This window comes from Bacillus rossius, chromosome 12 (genome assembly GCF_032445375.1).
Source record: "Bacillus rossius redtenbacheri isolate Brsri chromosome 12, Brsri_v3, whole genome shotgun sequence".
Taxonomy (NCBI): domain Eukaryota; kingdom Metazoa; phylum Arthropoda; class Insecta; order Phasmatodea; family Bacillidae; genus Bacillus; species Bacillus rossius.
Window position 1 is genome coordinate 23,312,052 of NC_086339.1, and position 17,402 is coordinate 23,329,453.

At 38.2% G+C, this 17,402-nt stretch overlaps 1 protein-coding gene across 1 annotated transcript in view; it reads right to left on the reverse strand.

Annotated features, from left to right (window-relative positions):
- Positions 1–11,030: 11,030 nt before the first annotated feature.
- The window catches only part of LOC134537707 (DNA excision repair protein ERCC-6-like), a 30,596-nt gene continuing 24,224 nt past the window's right edge, over positions 11,031–17,402 (reverse strand). Inside the window, exons 16-19 of the mRNA XM_063378436.1 lie at positions 17,093–17,263; positions 15,120–16,002; positions 14,168–14,369; positions 11,031–13,728 (exon numbers count right to left, since the gene is read on the reverse strand). Of these exons, the coding sequence (XP_063234506.1) occupies positions 13,308–13,728; positions 14,168–14,369; positions 15,120–16,002; positions 17,093–17,263 (1,677 nt within the window). The 3' untranslated portion in view covers positions 11,031–13,307. The remainder of the gene's footprint in view (positions 13,729–14,167; positions 14,370–15,119; positions 16,003–17,092; positions 17,264–17,402) is intronic.

The window sequence follows — 17,402 nt, forward strand, 5'->3', positions numbered from 1 at the left end:
ATATTTTCTATTTGTCAATATTGTTAATTTTTTTACAGTACCTACTTATTTGCAAGGAGTTTGGTTTAGTGTTTATAATTTATCTGCTGAGCGTCAAGAGTCTTAGGGCTGCTGAGACCGAAGACCAGAAATATTTATCAATTATGTAATATATTGTTGAAAAGTTTGAATTTTACTATTTCAGGAGAGCTGATTTTTTTTATAAATTAGAATAGTTACGTGTAATTGCCATCTTCCTCTATTTCTATATTAAACATTATGTTTGGTTGAGTGTGAGATAATTTTATTTATGTATGTTTTAATTTCATTTAATTTCTTATATATATATATATTCTTACCTACCTACTTCTATTAAATTTCAGGCGGATGTTAACATTGTCATTCCAGTCATATAAATTTTTTTTGTCAAATTAGTTGTTATTCATACTTTGTTTCAATTTGGACTGCGTTTTTTTTTTTTTTTTTTTTTTTTTTACTTAATTCAAAGATTTGTGGTGTGTACAGGGAGTGATACCTCTATTAATTTCTATACTCCGTTGGATAAGCGGAATATTGCCACCACAGTTTTACATACATAAACAAATCCTACAAATGTTTTAAACATTATGACAAATAAAAAATAGTTTCACAAAATCCTTAGTTTTTTTTTGGTGTGTATAGTTTGAAGTTTAATATTATGTATGTACGTAAATTCTTAAACATACAGTTATTTATTAATTTATTTAGATAATTATTAATAGGTAGGTAATAAGCTTTCTATTTGTCAATATTGTTATTATGGTAGATATGAGTACAGTAAATGCCTACATTCTTATATTCCTTTATATCTCTTTCGATTTGGAGTGTTTCCGAGCCATTCGGGGTCCTCAACATAACCCCCCCCCCCCCCAGGTGGTTAAAGCCCCAAAATTTCGAAAGTTTAAAAAAAAATAAAAATCTATCTCTTTCGATTTTAAGTGTTATCGAGCCATTCAGGGTCCTCGAACCCCCCGCCCCCCTCTGGGGAAAAAGCCCCAAAATTTCGACAATTTCAGGAATTTCAAATATCTATTCTTTCGAGATGGAGTGTTCCAAACTATTCGAGGTCCTGAACATCCACGTTCCGCAAAAGTGAAAGCCCCAAAATTTCGAAATATAAGAATATATATAATTGGATGTTGGCATGTATGATGTCGATAAACTCTTACACCGTTTGACCGATCGCCATGAAAGTTGGCACATCGAAGTGTTTTTATCATGGAGAAGGTTTTTATGCTAACCATTTTTTTTGTAACTCGCCGCTAGATGGCGCTGTAGCACATCAACTTCTAAACCTTTCAACCGATCGCCATGGGTAAACAGAAAACCATAGGTCACAGATACACAAACAGTAATTATGTGTAATTTCTTAATGTCCACCACACTGGACATATCGCTATCCATTTTTCTGTAACTCGCGGACAATATATCACCCGTTGATCAGCCCGGGCAAAGCCGGGTACTGCAGCTAGTATTTTATAAATAAAGCTTAGTTTGGACTTGTAAAATAGTAACCATAATTATACAATATACCCTGTATTTTCAGGTAAAATAACATATGTTGGTAAGAAATAACAGTTCAGTTCTAATCAGTGGCGTAGCCAGGATTTGTGTATGGGGGGTGTTAAGAAGCATGCCACCCCCCCCCCCCCCGTAATAAAGCGGGGGGGCCTGGGGTCCTTCTCCCGGGAAAATTTGGATTTTAAGGTGTAAAATAGTGCTATTTGAGCAGTTTTCGGTACCGTCAGTTGGGGTAGCATTGGCCCTTTGAGGATAACTTTGGCCCAAGACAAAAAAAATGTTAAACCATGTTACAACTCTTCAAAATATTTATTAGATGTGATTATACATATGTTACATATGTATAATCACATCTAATAAATATTTTGAAGAGTTGTAACATGGTTTAACATTTTTTTTGTCTTGGGCCAAAGTTACCCTCAAGGGGCCAATGTTATCCCAACTGACGATACTTAAATTTAAATATTGTAATGGTAAAAATTTTATTAATTTAATATCAAATTTTTTTGAGTGATGAATAAGAAATTAATTAAAGATTTGGTGCTAAGGGGGGGGGGATGGTTGAAACCCTAACCCCCCCCCCCCCCCCCCGGCTACACCCCTGGTTCTAATGTAGCACGTGAACGGGGGGTACTGGCCTGCGGCGCGGCGCAGTCCCCGAGGGGTGGCAGGGGCCCGGCGGGGGGGTCGCGGCGGAACGCGGGCGGCAGGCGGCCGGTCCTGAGGCCGCGCGCCAGCTCCCCCGCGTACTGGTTGCGCGTCCTGCGCCTCTCCGGCGAGCCGCACTCCGCCTCCAGCCGCACCAGCCACCTGCTGGCCTGCCGCTGCTCTGCGCCATAACCTCACACCAGTGGTTCTGTTTCCGTACGCTTCGTTTTCAGAACAACAACATAACCTCACACCAGTGGTTCTGTTTCCGTACGCTTCGTTTTCAGAACAACAACATAACCTCACATGTCCTGTTTCCGTACGCTTCGTTTTCAGAACAACAACATAACCTCACACCAGTAGTTCTGTTTCCGTGCACTTCGTTTTCAGAACAACAACATAACCTCACATGTCCTGTTTCCGTACGCTTAGTTTTCAGAACAACAACATAACCTCGCATGTCCTGTTTCCGTACGCTTCGTTTTTAGAACAACAACATAACCTCACACCAGTGGTTCTGTTTCCGTGCACTTCGTTTTCAGAACAACAACATAACCTCACATGTCCTGTTTCCGTACGCTTCGTTTTTAGAACAACATAACCTCACATGTCCTGTTTCCGTACGCTTCGTGTTTAGAACAACAACATAACCTCACATGTCCTGCTTCCGTACTTTGTTTCTAGAACAATTTTTTTTTATACGTGAAACGACCGTTACAGATTCTTGAAATCTCTCAAGGGACCTCATTTCCGCCGCCATCTAATGTTACGGTTACCGCTGAAATGTGCACGCGGCGAGAAGAGCGTCGCGAGTTTAGGGGCGAACCCGAGCTAGAAGCCACCGCTCATCATCCGGGCCTCGCCAGCAGGGGCGTAGCCAGGGGGGGGGGGGGGTTAGGGGTTTAAACCCCTCCTTAGCACCAAATCTTTAATTAATTTCTTATTCATCACTCAAACAAATTTCATATTAAAATTAATAAAACTTTTACCATTACAATATTTAAATTTAAGAACCAAAAACTGCTAAAATAGCACTATTTTACACCTTAAAATCCTAATTTTCCCGGGAGAAGGACCCCGGACCCCCCGCTTTAATACGGGGGGGGGGCCATGCTTCTTAACACCCCCCCCCCCCATACACAAATCCTGGCTACGCCACTGCTCGCCAGTAAAACATCCTTGACCAGCGGCGCGGTAGTTGTCCAGCATGTGTGCGCGTCTCCGCGATACCTCGAGCAGGGTCAGACCTAGTGGGTGGGTGCCCCCAGACCCTGCTGGGCCCTTGTATATTGGAGAGAGAGGATTGGCTTTATCGAGGAGTCCCCGGGGAGTGTGTGGAACAGCCCCCAGAGAAAATTGTGAACCTTTATTTTTTTTGGGGGGGGGGGGAGGGTGGAAGGGGGGCTTCATCGGAAAATTGAGTTTTCAAGCTAATTCGGAACTTAAGTGCATAATATTATCTTACGAAATACTGGTATCATTTCCTGATAAATCATACTCGGGTTACTTTCATAAATGCTAATTATCAAAATTCTGATGAAATCGTGTGATTCCAGCGACAGCAAAACTTGTTTACTCAATCACAAGAGTTAGGTTTTCATTCTTGGCTGACTTTGCTTCTTTCAAACATCTATTATTATTTTAATTTTAAAATTATTAAAAAAAAATGAGAATAATTTCTTACCAATTCCATGATTCAGTCAGTGGTCTATAAAGCCATCTGTGACAAATCACACAACCGCAAGTAGCAAAGTAGACCTTTTACTTTACTCGTTGGAGTGAAGTAATTGGAAAGTTAATTAATCGGCATTATTACACTTAGTAAGTTTAGACTCAGCGTGTGACTTTGCACTGGCAAGTACCTAACTAGTTAGTAAGTTCGCACAATGTTACTGACGCATTATACTTCATTCGCTTCTGGAGGGTAAATGTATTCAAGAAAACATAACTCAATGAGTGTGTTATACATAATGAATACATACAACAATGTGCCACTCTCATGCTGATAAATTGTACGTTTGTGGGCTTTACTGAATATTACACATCACACATACAGCAAAACGGTCCATTTTTTCATGGTAAATCATTCACAAATGAAATGTAGTGATCATCAGACATTGTTGATGTCATCAATTTTCTTGGTTGCAAAATTGTGAAATTCATTTGCAATAACTACTACTGTAAGATAACAAACCCAATTTTCTGTGAAAAAAAATTAGTACTGTAGATATGACTATCCTGTAAATGTAAACTCATCTTAAATCATTGCTCACCATCTGGTTTCAACGATAAAGTATACCGCTGACATTCTTGCCATAGCTGGTTGTACGTATTTTCTGTTTCATCAGTCATAATTATTTTAAACCAGATAACAGTATTTTTTCTAGCTTGAATATGATACTGAGAGTAGCAAAACTAACCCTAACTTTCTTTGAGCTATTTTGAAATTTTTGGCTTCTAGCAAGCAATGAAAATTATTTTAAAAAATTGTACATGCAAAATAAAAGAGAAATCATAGAGATATAAACCAAATTCCTAATGTATGCATGGAAGTTAAAAAATAATTCAAGTTTCAAAACTCGTGCTGTAAGTAATGAAACTATCTATGCTTATACAGTATATTAGTACTTTGTGAACCTTTTGGTCTCTATTTTCTCTGAACACTTAAACGCAGACTTGGTCCTTAAATTCTTTATTATGTTCTGGGTACTGTAAATATAAAGATTTTTACTGTAAGGAATGTTTAAAATAGCTGCAAATAACTATTGAGATTCAATAAGAAAAAATGGCAAATTCGCATCGTCTAAAATTTTGTAGAGAACATTTTAAAATGCTTCCTCTAGTTGTTTCTCTTAAATTTAAGACATTTCACTTACCTACTGAAGCTACTTCTAGGGGTGAGAATGGTCTGCTTTGGCACTTTTCACAGCTAATTACTGGCGTAGACCGTGGATACGCCCTCCCTAAGCCCAATGTGCCTCGCCTTACTCCAGCCCCCCCCCCCCTCCCCCCCCAAACACACACACTGGTTCAAACCTCCCGCCACCAGGAATCCGCGTGTGTGCGTGTGTTTGGACGTCCCGCAAGAGACGCGCCTACAGCCTGTGCTGCGTACCCCTGTTTTTACATAAAGTCATAAGAGCTATTTCTTCCATTATTGTCCAGTCCAGCAAGTGCAATTATGTCTTCAGGTAACCTGTAAGGACGGAGCAGCGATATGCGCCACCTACAGAAAGCGCCCCTACGATCTGTTGCATTTAGAAACTAAATAGTAATTGAATATTCGTATTAAAATTAATAATCAGTAGAGACCCGTAAAATTCGCGGGTTCAATGACCTCCAGGATAGACTCCAATATCCTCTACACACTCGGGCAAATGCCAACTGTTCATTGGCTGCTGACTTGTGAGTCGTCTCGATTGGGTGGCCTGTGATTCGACACTTCTATGAGTGAGGGTCTCTAATTGGCCCTCAGTCCTCCAGATTAACAGTGAACCAAAGACAGAAGCAGCACTAAGGTATAATTATTTGAATTTTAGCATAACACGAAATGAACCCGCGAATTTTACGGGTCTCTATTAATCAGCCATAAATATTAGCACATTATTGTTAAGTGTTATTTTAAAACGCGTAACCGTCGTCTAACGGTAATGCTGAGGCTTCCGGCCGCCATAACACCCCGACCACTGGCAGTCGTCGCTCGCCGCTGGGAGTAGGACGCGCCGACGCGCCTCGAGGAATTCAAATTTCTTCTGCAACCGATCCGTTAACATCCGCCGTCGTAATTCGCTTTCTAAACCTTTTCCTCGCATCCTCGAGGAATGCTCCGGCTGGTCGACTGGTTTAATCGATAATTTTTAAGTTCGTAGCCGGACATTATTTAAACTCTACCGACGAGACTAACTCCTGTAATAGCCCAGGTCGCGGGGTGCACTGGTCCGTCGTAAACTAATTTCGTTTCCGTTGGCACTTTTACAGTTTTAATAAGTATTTGAGAGATCCACTTGAGTTTCGCGTGTAGCAAGCTGTGCGAATAAAAAAAAAGATCCTAACTGCAATCGTGAGTGATCTATATACCTACATATAGTGTGACCACCAGCTCCCCGCTATACCGAGTCTCAAGGCGTGTGGGACGCCTAGATAACCCTCCGACGACCGTCTAGCGGTAAGATGGGGACGTGCTTGCCGCTGAGAGCGAACTAGCAGGATAGATTGCAAACGAATATAGGGGGATCAGGCCTAGCACCCACACGGACCACGTCACGACCCAGAGAGAGAGAGTCGATAGCTGGGTCCACGTGCCCAATCACGTTGTGGCGGTCATATTTACGATTAATTTATACGGACCGGAAAAATTCGCGGGTTCAATGCCCTGTAGGATGAACTCCATAGTTATACGTAAACTCGGTCAAATGTCACCCACTCATTGTCTGCTGTCTTGTGAGACGTCCCAACGTAGCAGCCTGTGATTCGATAAAGCTTTGGTTTGGTGTTTCTAATTGTCCCAAAGTCATCCAGGTGAGTTGCGAGCCAATAGCAGAGGCAGCACTGAGGTATAACTATTTGTATTTTAGCCTATCGCGAAATGAATTCGCGAATTTTTCCGGTCTCTATTAATTTATCATCCCGGTAAAATCCGCAAATTACCCAAAACAATAGGTTGCTTTGTCATTTCATGTTAATTTTTTTATAGGTTCCAACTGGCTTATATGTCTAACTTCAAATTAATGCAATACTGTTTATATTTTTGGACATTATGTGTAGGTATCGTGATACGTGTCAGAATCCTCAGAGTTTATGTTTAGACTTGACAATGCTCAAAAATCCTTATTCTGAATATTTAGTACTGTCAAAAACAGAGCAAAATTAACCTATACAAAATCAGTCTCACTCCTGTTCCAACTGATAACAATCAACGCAAATAGTTTCTTATTAAATCATCTTGAATGGAGGGGGAAAAAAATTTGGTGAGGATTCTGAAGAGTTTAGATTAGAGCTGGAACGCACTGCTATAAAAGCGGAAACTTGTCGACAAGCTCTCGCGACCTAGAGCTAATTATTCTGTTTTTTTATTTACAGGCATGTTGATAGCACATACATAATTCCTGCTGCAGGAACACGTAATTTCTGTCTCAGAGTACCTCCTTAAAGCATTATTTAGCCTAAAGGATACATGAAAAGTGTCTCTTAAACGATGTCAGCCGTTTTTGCACTTCTTCTAAACAGCTGTGAGGATCCTTATAGAATCGCCGATGAAGCCTTTCGGTAAAGGAATTGCAGCTCGCGTCCTTCCATGTGAACTTCGAAAGGTTTGTGGTGCTATCTCTTGGTAGAAATGTAACAACAGTAATGTAACAACAGTCAAGCTTTAATGCGTAAAAACTGAAAATCGCCTGAAAAAATATTGTGAAAAGTATTTATTTGTTGATACACCAAAGTGTTTGAGTCTGATTATTAATATATTCTTTCACTAGTAGTTTCTCACCTAAAGTAACTTTGAATTTAAAGGTTTCTTTGGTTAAGGACCCTGCCTATCTGGCAGACGTGCAAAGCTCTAGAATCTACCACACGATTTGAAAACTGTTCAACATATCCGAGTGGCGTTTGTTTACGAAAAGCATTTACGAATACGTTTAGAACGGATGAGTAGTTCTGTTTCAGTATTTTCTTTATAAACTTTTTATAAAAATAGAAGTAGCTGCTAAAACATTTTTTTTTCAATTGTAATTTTTAGGCATGAAGCACCCAGTCCATATCCTTGAAAGCAATCCAGGGGCTTGTATTACACCTTTATCTTAATTTCTCAGCCATGTAATGTTACTTTTACCACTGAAATCTCAGAGTTGGTTTATGTACGTGTTGCTGGGAAAGGTTATGGTTTGGTTGGTTTGAAAAAAAAAAGTTGGGGTAAGGCACCAAGATGATGTCGACGTTAGGGCCGTTCCCGTGGTTCGGAGTCGCTGCCCAGCTGCTCCGGTAGAGAGGGTACGTGCCACGTGGCAAGGGAACTAGCCTAACTGGGGTGAAATAAAAGAGTTTAAGACGTTAGTTGAGTTTACTGCACACGTAACACACTGTGCATGGGCTGTCACGGCCCCCATCTGTGACAGTCCATCAGTGCGAGGCCCGGCTCCACGCACTTTGAGCGCGACACGACAGTACCAGTGACCTGACTGGCGGTGACACGACAGTGATGCGACTGACAGTGGTGTGAATGACGGTGATGTGACTGGCAGTGACGTGAATGACGATGACACGAAAGACTGTGACGTAACTGCCGACGCGAATGACGGTGACGTGACCGACGAAGACGCGAATGACGGGGACGTGACAACGGTGACACGACTGACAGTGTCCGTTCGATTCTCACTCACAACTTCGCGACCGCGCTCTCTCATGCCACTCAGGCGACTAACTCGACCCACGCTCCGCGACGTCTCAGCGGCCTCCCCCCTTGCCGCGCGCACATGAATCCCCCCTCATCCCTTCGTGTGCGAGTGCGTGGAGCCCACATGGTCACAGGCGGGGAGAAGCGACTCAGTCGCCCGGGAAACACATCTACAGGTACACAACACAAATAGATACACACTCACATAATTACATAAACAAAACCCTAATGAAAGGCACATAACTGTTATGGTGGTGCCTCTGCAGGGCGTTCCCCTCTCGGCCATGGCCAGTTGTTATACTTTTGAGCACGGGCACCGGCGCACACGCAAGCTGAAGCAGCAACGGGCAATAATGGCCTCAGCGAGCCGGAGCACTTGGGACGACGTCAATGAGTTTTTCCCTGGGTGGAAACTAGTGTAGTGTCCCTGTCCACATTCGCCATGCCTGGAGACGAGAATGAGCAGGCTTCCCACAAGGGGTTCAAACAAATACTAAAACACTGATTACTGGATGCAGCTACACTTTGTATAGATTAATTGGGATTGTGACCGATTATTCATACTGATTATCAAAAATTAATTAAATGACATAGACCCCAAAAAATTTATGTTTAAGAACTAATTTACTATAGAGTACTTCAAAATTAAACAGTAAGAATTAGACCTGCGTTAAAATATGAAAAATATGAGAAATCTCCTTCCCGGCCAGGAATCAAACCCGGGCCCTAGCCCACTAGCCAGACATGCTAGCCACTAGAACAAGTGGGCAGACTGACACTCATATACACAGTCATATTTCAAGACCAGGAATAATTCTTGCTGTTAATTCTTATGTACTCAACCATAAAATCGTCTTAATCAAAGCATTAGGAATTTAAAATTACTAAAATTACTGTTTCAGAAAAATTACACACTTATTTCAGTACTTCATTGTTACTTAGCACTGGAAGAAAGCTCAAATTCATGCTTTACTTTATATTTTCTTTCTAAAATAAAACCCAAAATTATTAAATGTTAATTGAATGGTGTCAGATCAAAACATTGAAGAATTTCTTGAATCAAAAGTTAATATTATAAAACTTCTTTTAATTTTCTTCATTTGGCATAGTTAAGGCATGTAGACCTTCACATCATGCCTCACTGCTGCCATGTGTCTGCCAGGGTCTCCAACATACAAATATATTACTTACCAACTTTGGCAGGAAAATAACAAAAAGTACTTGATTATTTTGTATTGTTTTACACTATTTAAAAAATTGTGCGATAGTGATACACGGTTATAAATAAACTCAAAATGTAAAGCCACTACCTAACAACAAATATTAAGAGGGGGAAAAAAAAAACTACTTAAATACCTACTGTATATGTCTTAATAACTTTCAGGCATTTGCTTGAAGTCTAAAGACAACATTACAGAAATGTAATTTTTATACTTAACACATTAATTTATTGATGTACTAATTGTAACTTTTATCGGAAGTTAAATAATAATCAGACACAAGAATTTATTCTTTCATTTTCATTTAATTTTGTTTTTAAAACAGAAGATTTGTGTTATTGTTTTAATTTTTATAAATGCTGTTTCATAATACTTACTCCACCAAAAAAAGTGGTAATATTTATATGCTGCATTTTTACAATAAAATAATTTGTAATAAATTGGTCTCAAACTGATAATACAGAACAATAAAATTAATTGGCAAGGATTCGATGTGTAAACGTGATTCAATAAGATACACAATAAAACAAATTAAGAAATTAATTTACCTGATATATGAATTTCAAACATTTACAGATTACTTATTTGTTATTTATAATTTGAATTAAGTTTTGGTGAAATTTTGCTTGATTCCATTATATAACTTTCATTTCCATGCTATATGAGGTATTAACATTCTTTTCGGCAATGAATCGGTTTGAACACAATTCCGCACATAATCTTGTCCTTAATAATGATTAATTAAACTTTTAATTATTTAATATTATACTTACACATTCTTAGTGTTCTATAACTCAAGGGGAAAAAAAAAGAAAGTATTCATTCATTTCTTATAACAGCTTGCTACATTAATGTGTTCTTGTGTGTGCTTAGTGTCACTGCTGAAAATGTTCTTTCGGTCGCTGCTGTTGAAAAAAGGAGGCACAGAAGAGTATTTACCAACGTTTTTAAAAGAGAAAACATTTTCTCTCCTACAGCATTTTGAAACTAAAACTGTGGGTAAAAGTACTAAAATAATAAAAAAAAACTACATATAAAAACTTGATCTAGTAGGGAAGTAGGGAAGTAGTAGGGAAGAAAGCGTTCGTTTACAAAATTAAATTAAACAAACTGCACACTTACATTTACAAAATTTATTTAAACATACATAAAAAAAATTATAATCTTCACAAAAATTATAATTAATATACTATATAATTAATAATATAAATAGTAAAAAAGTAGTACAAAGTTTATTACAATTTCCTTATGATTTCAGAAAATCACACACAATATTAGGTATTAAAATATTTTCATAAATTCCAAATAATATACCTACCTATGCAGTATACACAAGTTTATTAACAAATCATAAGTAGAAAAAAATTATATAGACAAACATTTTATACATTCAATAATATTTGGTACAAGACTGGCAACTAATCAATCACATCAAAAGTACTTTCACTTCACAGCTTGATAAACCGGATGCAAAATTACACAAGTAAATATTATGAACAGCTTCGTTTACAACCAACTGAACAAATATGTAGATCAGTTTTAATTACATACCATCAAACAGGTAAATTTGAAGAGTCTGCCCAAAGAATCATTAAATAAATCTCATGTTTGAGTTTTAATATTTTTTAAGTTACTTACCAGTATTAGGTATTTTGAGTTAATTTCATTGAATATATTGTAATTTGAGATTCCTTGAGTGGATTTTGTGATGACAATGTACTTAAAACCACTCCCAAATAAAAATTAAACAGTTTTATTAATAGGTGAGAGAGATCTATTTTCACATTTTGTAGTAAAAGCATTAAAAAAATTTTTTCATAACATAGTATAGTAGACATAAAAAATATAAACTTTTGTTTTTTACTAAATTTTCAACTATTGAGTAAAATAATACACAAAATTAAAAATGAGTAAACAGTTCCAAACTTTACTCAATGCAACAAAACTATTTGGAAAGATTTTTTTTTTCGCTACATGGGTTTTGTTATTAGCATTGTTTCTTTTATGAATTAAAATTTTAATCCATCACTTCCCGCTAACAAATAGTATCTATAAAATTTTAAATAAAATTTGTTTAATTATACCTCAGATTTGTTTCAAACAGAAGATGGCCTGGAATACAGAACGATCACGAATACACTATAATGTACAAGATGAGATGCACCTCCCTCAGACTCCCCTCCTCTGGAACAGGAGGAATGATGGGTCGAGATGCTTGTGACTACCTCGCCACAAGGCAGCTGAGTCACGAGAGGCGTGGCCAAGTTGCAGAGGTCGAGAACACTGCATGCTCCTTGTATCGTTCAGGAGATGGGTGTTTGCAGCAGCTTCAATCTGTAGTCCAGTCAAATAAAGTTGGTTTTCCCGTAAACAAAATTACAAAGTTTTTCTCAGTGGTTCTATATTTTTTTGGGGTGCTGAATCTGAATTTCAAGTTTGCTGCCTTGTAAGAGGTCAGCTTGACAAGCAAAGCAAAACACTGAAGAAAAAAGATAATATTTTGAGTTTTTTTCTTTCATTTTTCTTTGTGAAGCTGACCACCTACAAGGCAGCAAATTTGAAATTCGGATTCAGCACCCCAAGAAATATAAAACCACTGAGAAAAAAATCCGCAATTTTGTTACGAAATAATGTAACCAAGTACTATTTTTTTCCCCGTTGTAGTATATCTTGTTGCCAATGAGAGAATGAGACATCCCAGCATTTGCCTGAAGTAATTTTGCTGGTTGGTACAACTTTATCGGCAATAAAAGATAGTTTCAAATGTCTCTCTTTAAAGTATTTACCAAGCAGTCTGTTACTACTATTAGTGCTTTACATAGTACTAATACAGTAGAGTCCTTGAGTTCATTAAATTATATCACTTAATTTTGAAAAGAAATGTAATAAGATTATGTAATTCCTGATCTTAAGTATGTTCTTAATATGCAAAAAAAATTGATATCACTTAAATAAAGACAGAAATTAGCTGCTAAGCAACTATGTAATTTAAAGTGACATATTTAAAATCAATTTTGATAGCCTGAGCTAAATGATCTACCAGCCAAATGCCCACATAAACGCATGATTTCTGTGTGAGAGTATTTCTACAAGAGCATTCATGCCATTCAGGTGAATATTTAATATGTTATTACTTAAATGATTAAAGAAAATTTTAACAACTATATATTTAACTCCTTCTGGGTGGTGTTATGTTCTTAGCTGTTAAAAAAAGAAGTCTTTGAATAGTATTTTACGTAAGGCAAGTCACAAATCTGTGCATGGAATACTAAAGTTTGGAAAACCTTCTATGCTTTGCAGCCACTGAAAACTCTGTACTTGCTAGATTTTTGTATGTAATTTTAAAATAGTCACACTTTATGTTTTATGATTAAAATCTTAGCTTTCCGCACAGCCTTAATAACACATACGATTAAATACTGGTGTTTCAATAAATCCTTCTGTTATGCGAAAGTGCGTGAGGAGGTAGTAATGCGATTCCAAAGCTGGCTTCGATGTGAAAAATCGCATCACTACCACCTGAAGTCTGCCTTCAGCCGCCACACCCCCTCCCCGCTAGGCATCCGGTGGAAATCGCAGATCTCCTGCAGCAGGAACTTGAAGAGCGGCGACGAGCCGGCGAGCAGCCTGTCCTGGAACCTCTCCACGACCTCCTGGGTTGAGGCTCGGCCGTCCACGGTCGCTCCGAAGGCCACGAAGTTCCTGATGTCGGCGAGCAGCTCCGTGTCGTCGTCGGGCGGCGCCGGGCGAAGCGGGAGGTCGTCCGCGGGCGTCGTCAGGCGGTTGCGAGCCCTGATGCGCGCCAGCAGCTCGCTCGAAGACATCGGCGCGTCGTCCTTCCTCGCGCTGCCGCCCGAAGTGCTGGGCTGGCCGATCCCGCCGTGCGAGGAGGTCGCCGTGGAATTACGCTGCGCAGCTTTCTTCTTGCCAAAACTGTTAGCATGTAAAAAAAAAAAAAATATATCAAATATCTCAGCATGCTTAGGTAGTTAAATGTAAAATTATTATGATGCCATACACAACTATTAATTTAAGGCTGTAAAATTTAGAAAAGTAATAGAGAACAGTGTTTACTAAATTTAACAATTAAACAATTAAAAAATGTACTTCTAAATGTAATGGATTCAATGCTAAACTTCTTAACATTTATCAAATTGTTTATTTTTTACATGAAAATGTGGAAAAACTTTATGATATTTTACTATTTTGTAGTCATATTAAACTGGTTGGAATGCAGAGTTAATCCACTGTTTAATGCAAATACATAAATATGCAGACAGCATGCTCATTAATCATTATTCATTACTCATTGTCATCAGTATACAAATTGAAAATTCCCCCTTCCCCCTTCCTCAACATCTGGCCGTCGTACCGCATGCCTGACGGAAGCCGCACGGCACCGCTCTGGCCCGTCCACGAGGGGACCCCGGAGCCCGCCCTCCAGCACTGCTGCCGGGACTCTCTGAGGGCCTTGACCGCCTCCTGGGCCACGCGCTGCGCTTCCCCCTCCACCAGGGCATAGTCCGAGTGGCCCTTCTCCATGATGGTGTCGTGTCGCAGCGCCGTCTGCAGACCTGGCCGACAAGCCCGGCACCAACACACGCTGTCATTCTCAGTTACAGTGTGGTTCATGGTTTAGGGAAGGAAAACAGTATCCATATTACTGCAAATAAAACAATAAACTTTCTCTTAACACAATGGAAAAATTTTTCAACAACCTTCTGCTAAAAGATAGGTAAAATTTATTTAAGGAACTACATTACAATTATTTTGCACGTCACATAAACTAAGAAACCTGAATGAAGATGCAGCAAAATGCTATCCTATATATATATACTTATCTTTTAATTTTATTTACAAATAAAATTTTTAAATAGTCGAAGCACGCAGGGCAGGGCCTACGCTGCTAGATTTGTTACACAAATGCTGACAAGGAGTTTAGGTCAGAAAATATATGGAATATTGTTAAAATTTAAAGGTTGGATTTTGGATAACATTTAGGGACCACACCTTAACTAAGAGTATATTTATTTGAAACTCCACTCTATACATACTATGTAGTACCAGGTGGTAACAACTTATTGTTATATTTATACAAAGTAGTTATTATGGGAGATCAAACCATGATCAGTTAGTTTTCTCAGGGTTTTTTTTTGTGTCATTGCTTTAATCCCACTTGATCACAGACATTCTTGGTTAAAAGGACTGACTGAGGCTGTGCTACTACTGCCGATGCTTAGCAAACAATTTCTCTTATTATATTCAATTATCAAGTATACCTAATGTATATTAAATAAAACAAATATTATCATGTTTTCACTTGCCTGACTTCTTGAACAGCTTTCTCAGAACATAATCATCATGCTCTGCATTTCGCTCTTCGTCATCAGAGCGACTCGGTTTTGCTGTGGTCTCTTGCCCAACCAAATGCGGCACTCGCTCCCCTTCGAACAACATTTCTTTCATCTTCTTTCGCTTCCTGTGTTTTCGATCGTGATCACGTTTCCTTTTGTGGTGGTTGTGCCTCTCTGTCGGAGAGACTTTTCCAGTCCCTCCGAGAGTCTTGGAATGATGCTTCTTCATGCCGCCCTGATGCTGCATGCTGCTGTAGTCAATCTTATTTGCTCTGGATTTTCCCACACCTTTGTTTGCTTTCTCTTTCCTCGAACGTTCCGAGTCATCATATTCTGTAGATATAATTTCACTTTTTTCTACATTGATTATGGTAACGGCATCTCTGCACTCTTGCAGGTCTCCCAAACTCTCGTGAAAATTTTCAACAGCACATGCAGATGGCGGACAAGCTATAATTCTTTGTTGATCAGCATCTGCAGCATCAACATCACTGGTTGCAGGAATGTCGCCAGAGAGCGTTACATTGGGTACATCGCTGCAAGATTCCATTATTTGCACTGGCACTGCGCCTGCCTGAGATTCATTGGCTGTTTCCACCAACTCGGGAATTACCACCTCAGAGATGGATTCCACTGTCTCTTTCTTCTGACAGTGCAAAGAAAACTTCTTACTCAACAGTTCGGCCAACTTCTTCATGTTCTCCAGCTTGGCTTGGGAAAATGCAGGACAATTTGTCTTACCCAAGGGTAAAATATCATTTTCCATAAAACTGCCAGATGATGTTTTCGATGAATATAACTTAACCTTTTGCTTGCTTTTATCAGCATTTTTGTTGTGTGGTTTTAGTTTAACCTAGAAAAAAACATTTCATACAATGTTTGTATACTATGGTGAAGTTACATACAACATAGCACTTAAAACACAAACATATTTTAAGGGACAAAATAGATTAAACTTTAGGTGTATTTAATAGAAATTTTTTTTGACACATTGCAAACCATTAATGATGCTTGCAGTTATGTAGTTATTATCAAACAAAAAAATTATAAAACACGAGTATACTGGGTTTTACCGTCTCTACTGCATAAATACCAAGTATCATGACTCTGAACTAATATTGTTAACCACCACCTATCTATATAAAAAAAATGAACAAATAAAAAGGAGCAAACGCAGAATTTCGTTTAGAAGTGAGAGGTGGGATGGTGTAGATCACTTTACCTGCCGTTTTCTTTAAAATTCTTTCCTATTTGTTGGTAGGCATGCTAAATTTTTATAGAGTTTTTTAGGTTAGCTTGATTGTAGAGACTGATAATAATTCTTGAGTCTGATACAATAAAAATAAAAGATAATTTAAAATTTATTAAATTGATTAAAAATAATGACAGGGGCTGGTTTGTTAGTTGTTTGGTTAAAACTCAATTCATAGTTTATAAATATGGTGTTATATTGCCATTTTGTGCTTTGTCATGTAGGGAAGCTGCATCTTTTGGAAAGTTTCTCTTAAAAAATGCATTATCTTGTTTATTTCAAATGTTTCCTTGTAAATGAAACCATGAGCCCTACAATAAAAGTTAACTATGTATTTATAATTTTATATGCACCAAAAACATGAGGAATGGTTTCAACAAATTACACAGACACACACACACCCAAACACACACATCATCGGCAGTGTTACACGCATTATTAAATACTGTATTTAAGAATCAATGAATACTGACAATATCTGCATCAAAATCAGAAAAAATACTGGTGTATAAACTCAACCCATCTACCATTATAAACTTAGTTGTTTTTCATTTATCTTTATTACAGAATGGAAGAATAATTCAAGTTTAATTTTTCAGGAACATAGTCCAAGTTTGAAATTTGAAACTTCAAAAACCATCATTAAAATTTTTTTTTATGTTAAAAATATTAAACATGAAAACTGTTTTACCTCGGAACCTGTGCCTGCAAATATAGCTGCAGTTTCTGTGCTGCCATCTTTATCACTTTCTTTCAGCATAAACAGCTCGAACAGATCATTGGACTTGAAAAAACGACGCTGCTTTGGATCTTCTAAAACTCTGTTTGTGAGAAACTGTTTGAATATCTGTCGATGGTACACCTGCAGATAAAACACACTGAATTAATCTGCACCCAAAAAAATTATATAGCCAACTGTTTCACAATTGTTTTCATAGGTTTGCATGTATGACTGAATAAATAAATGAATGGTTGATTGAATGACTTGGAGCTTAATGTAT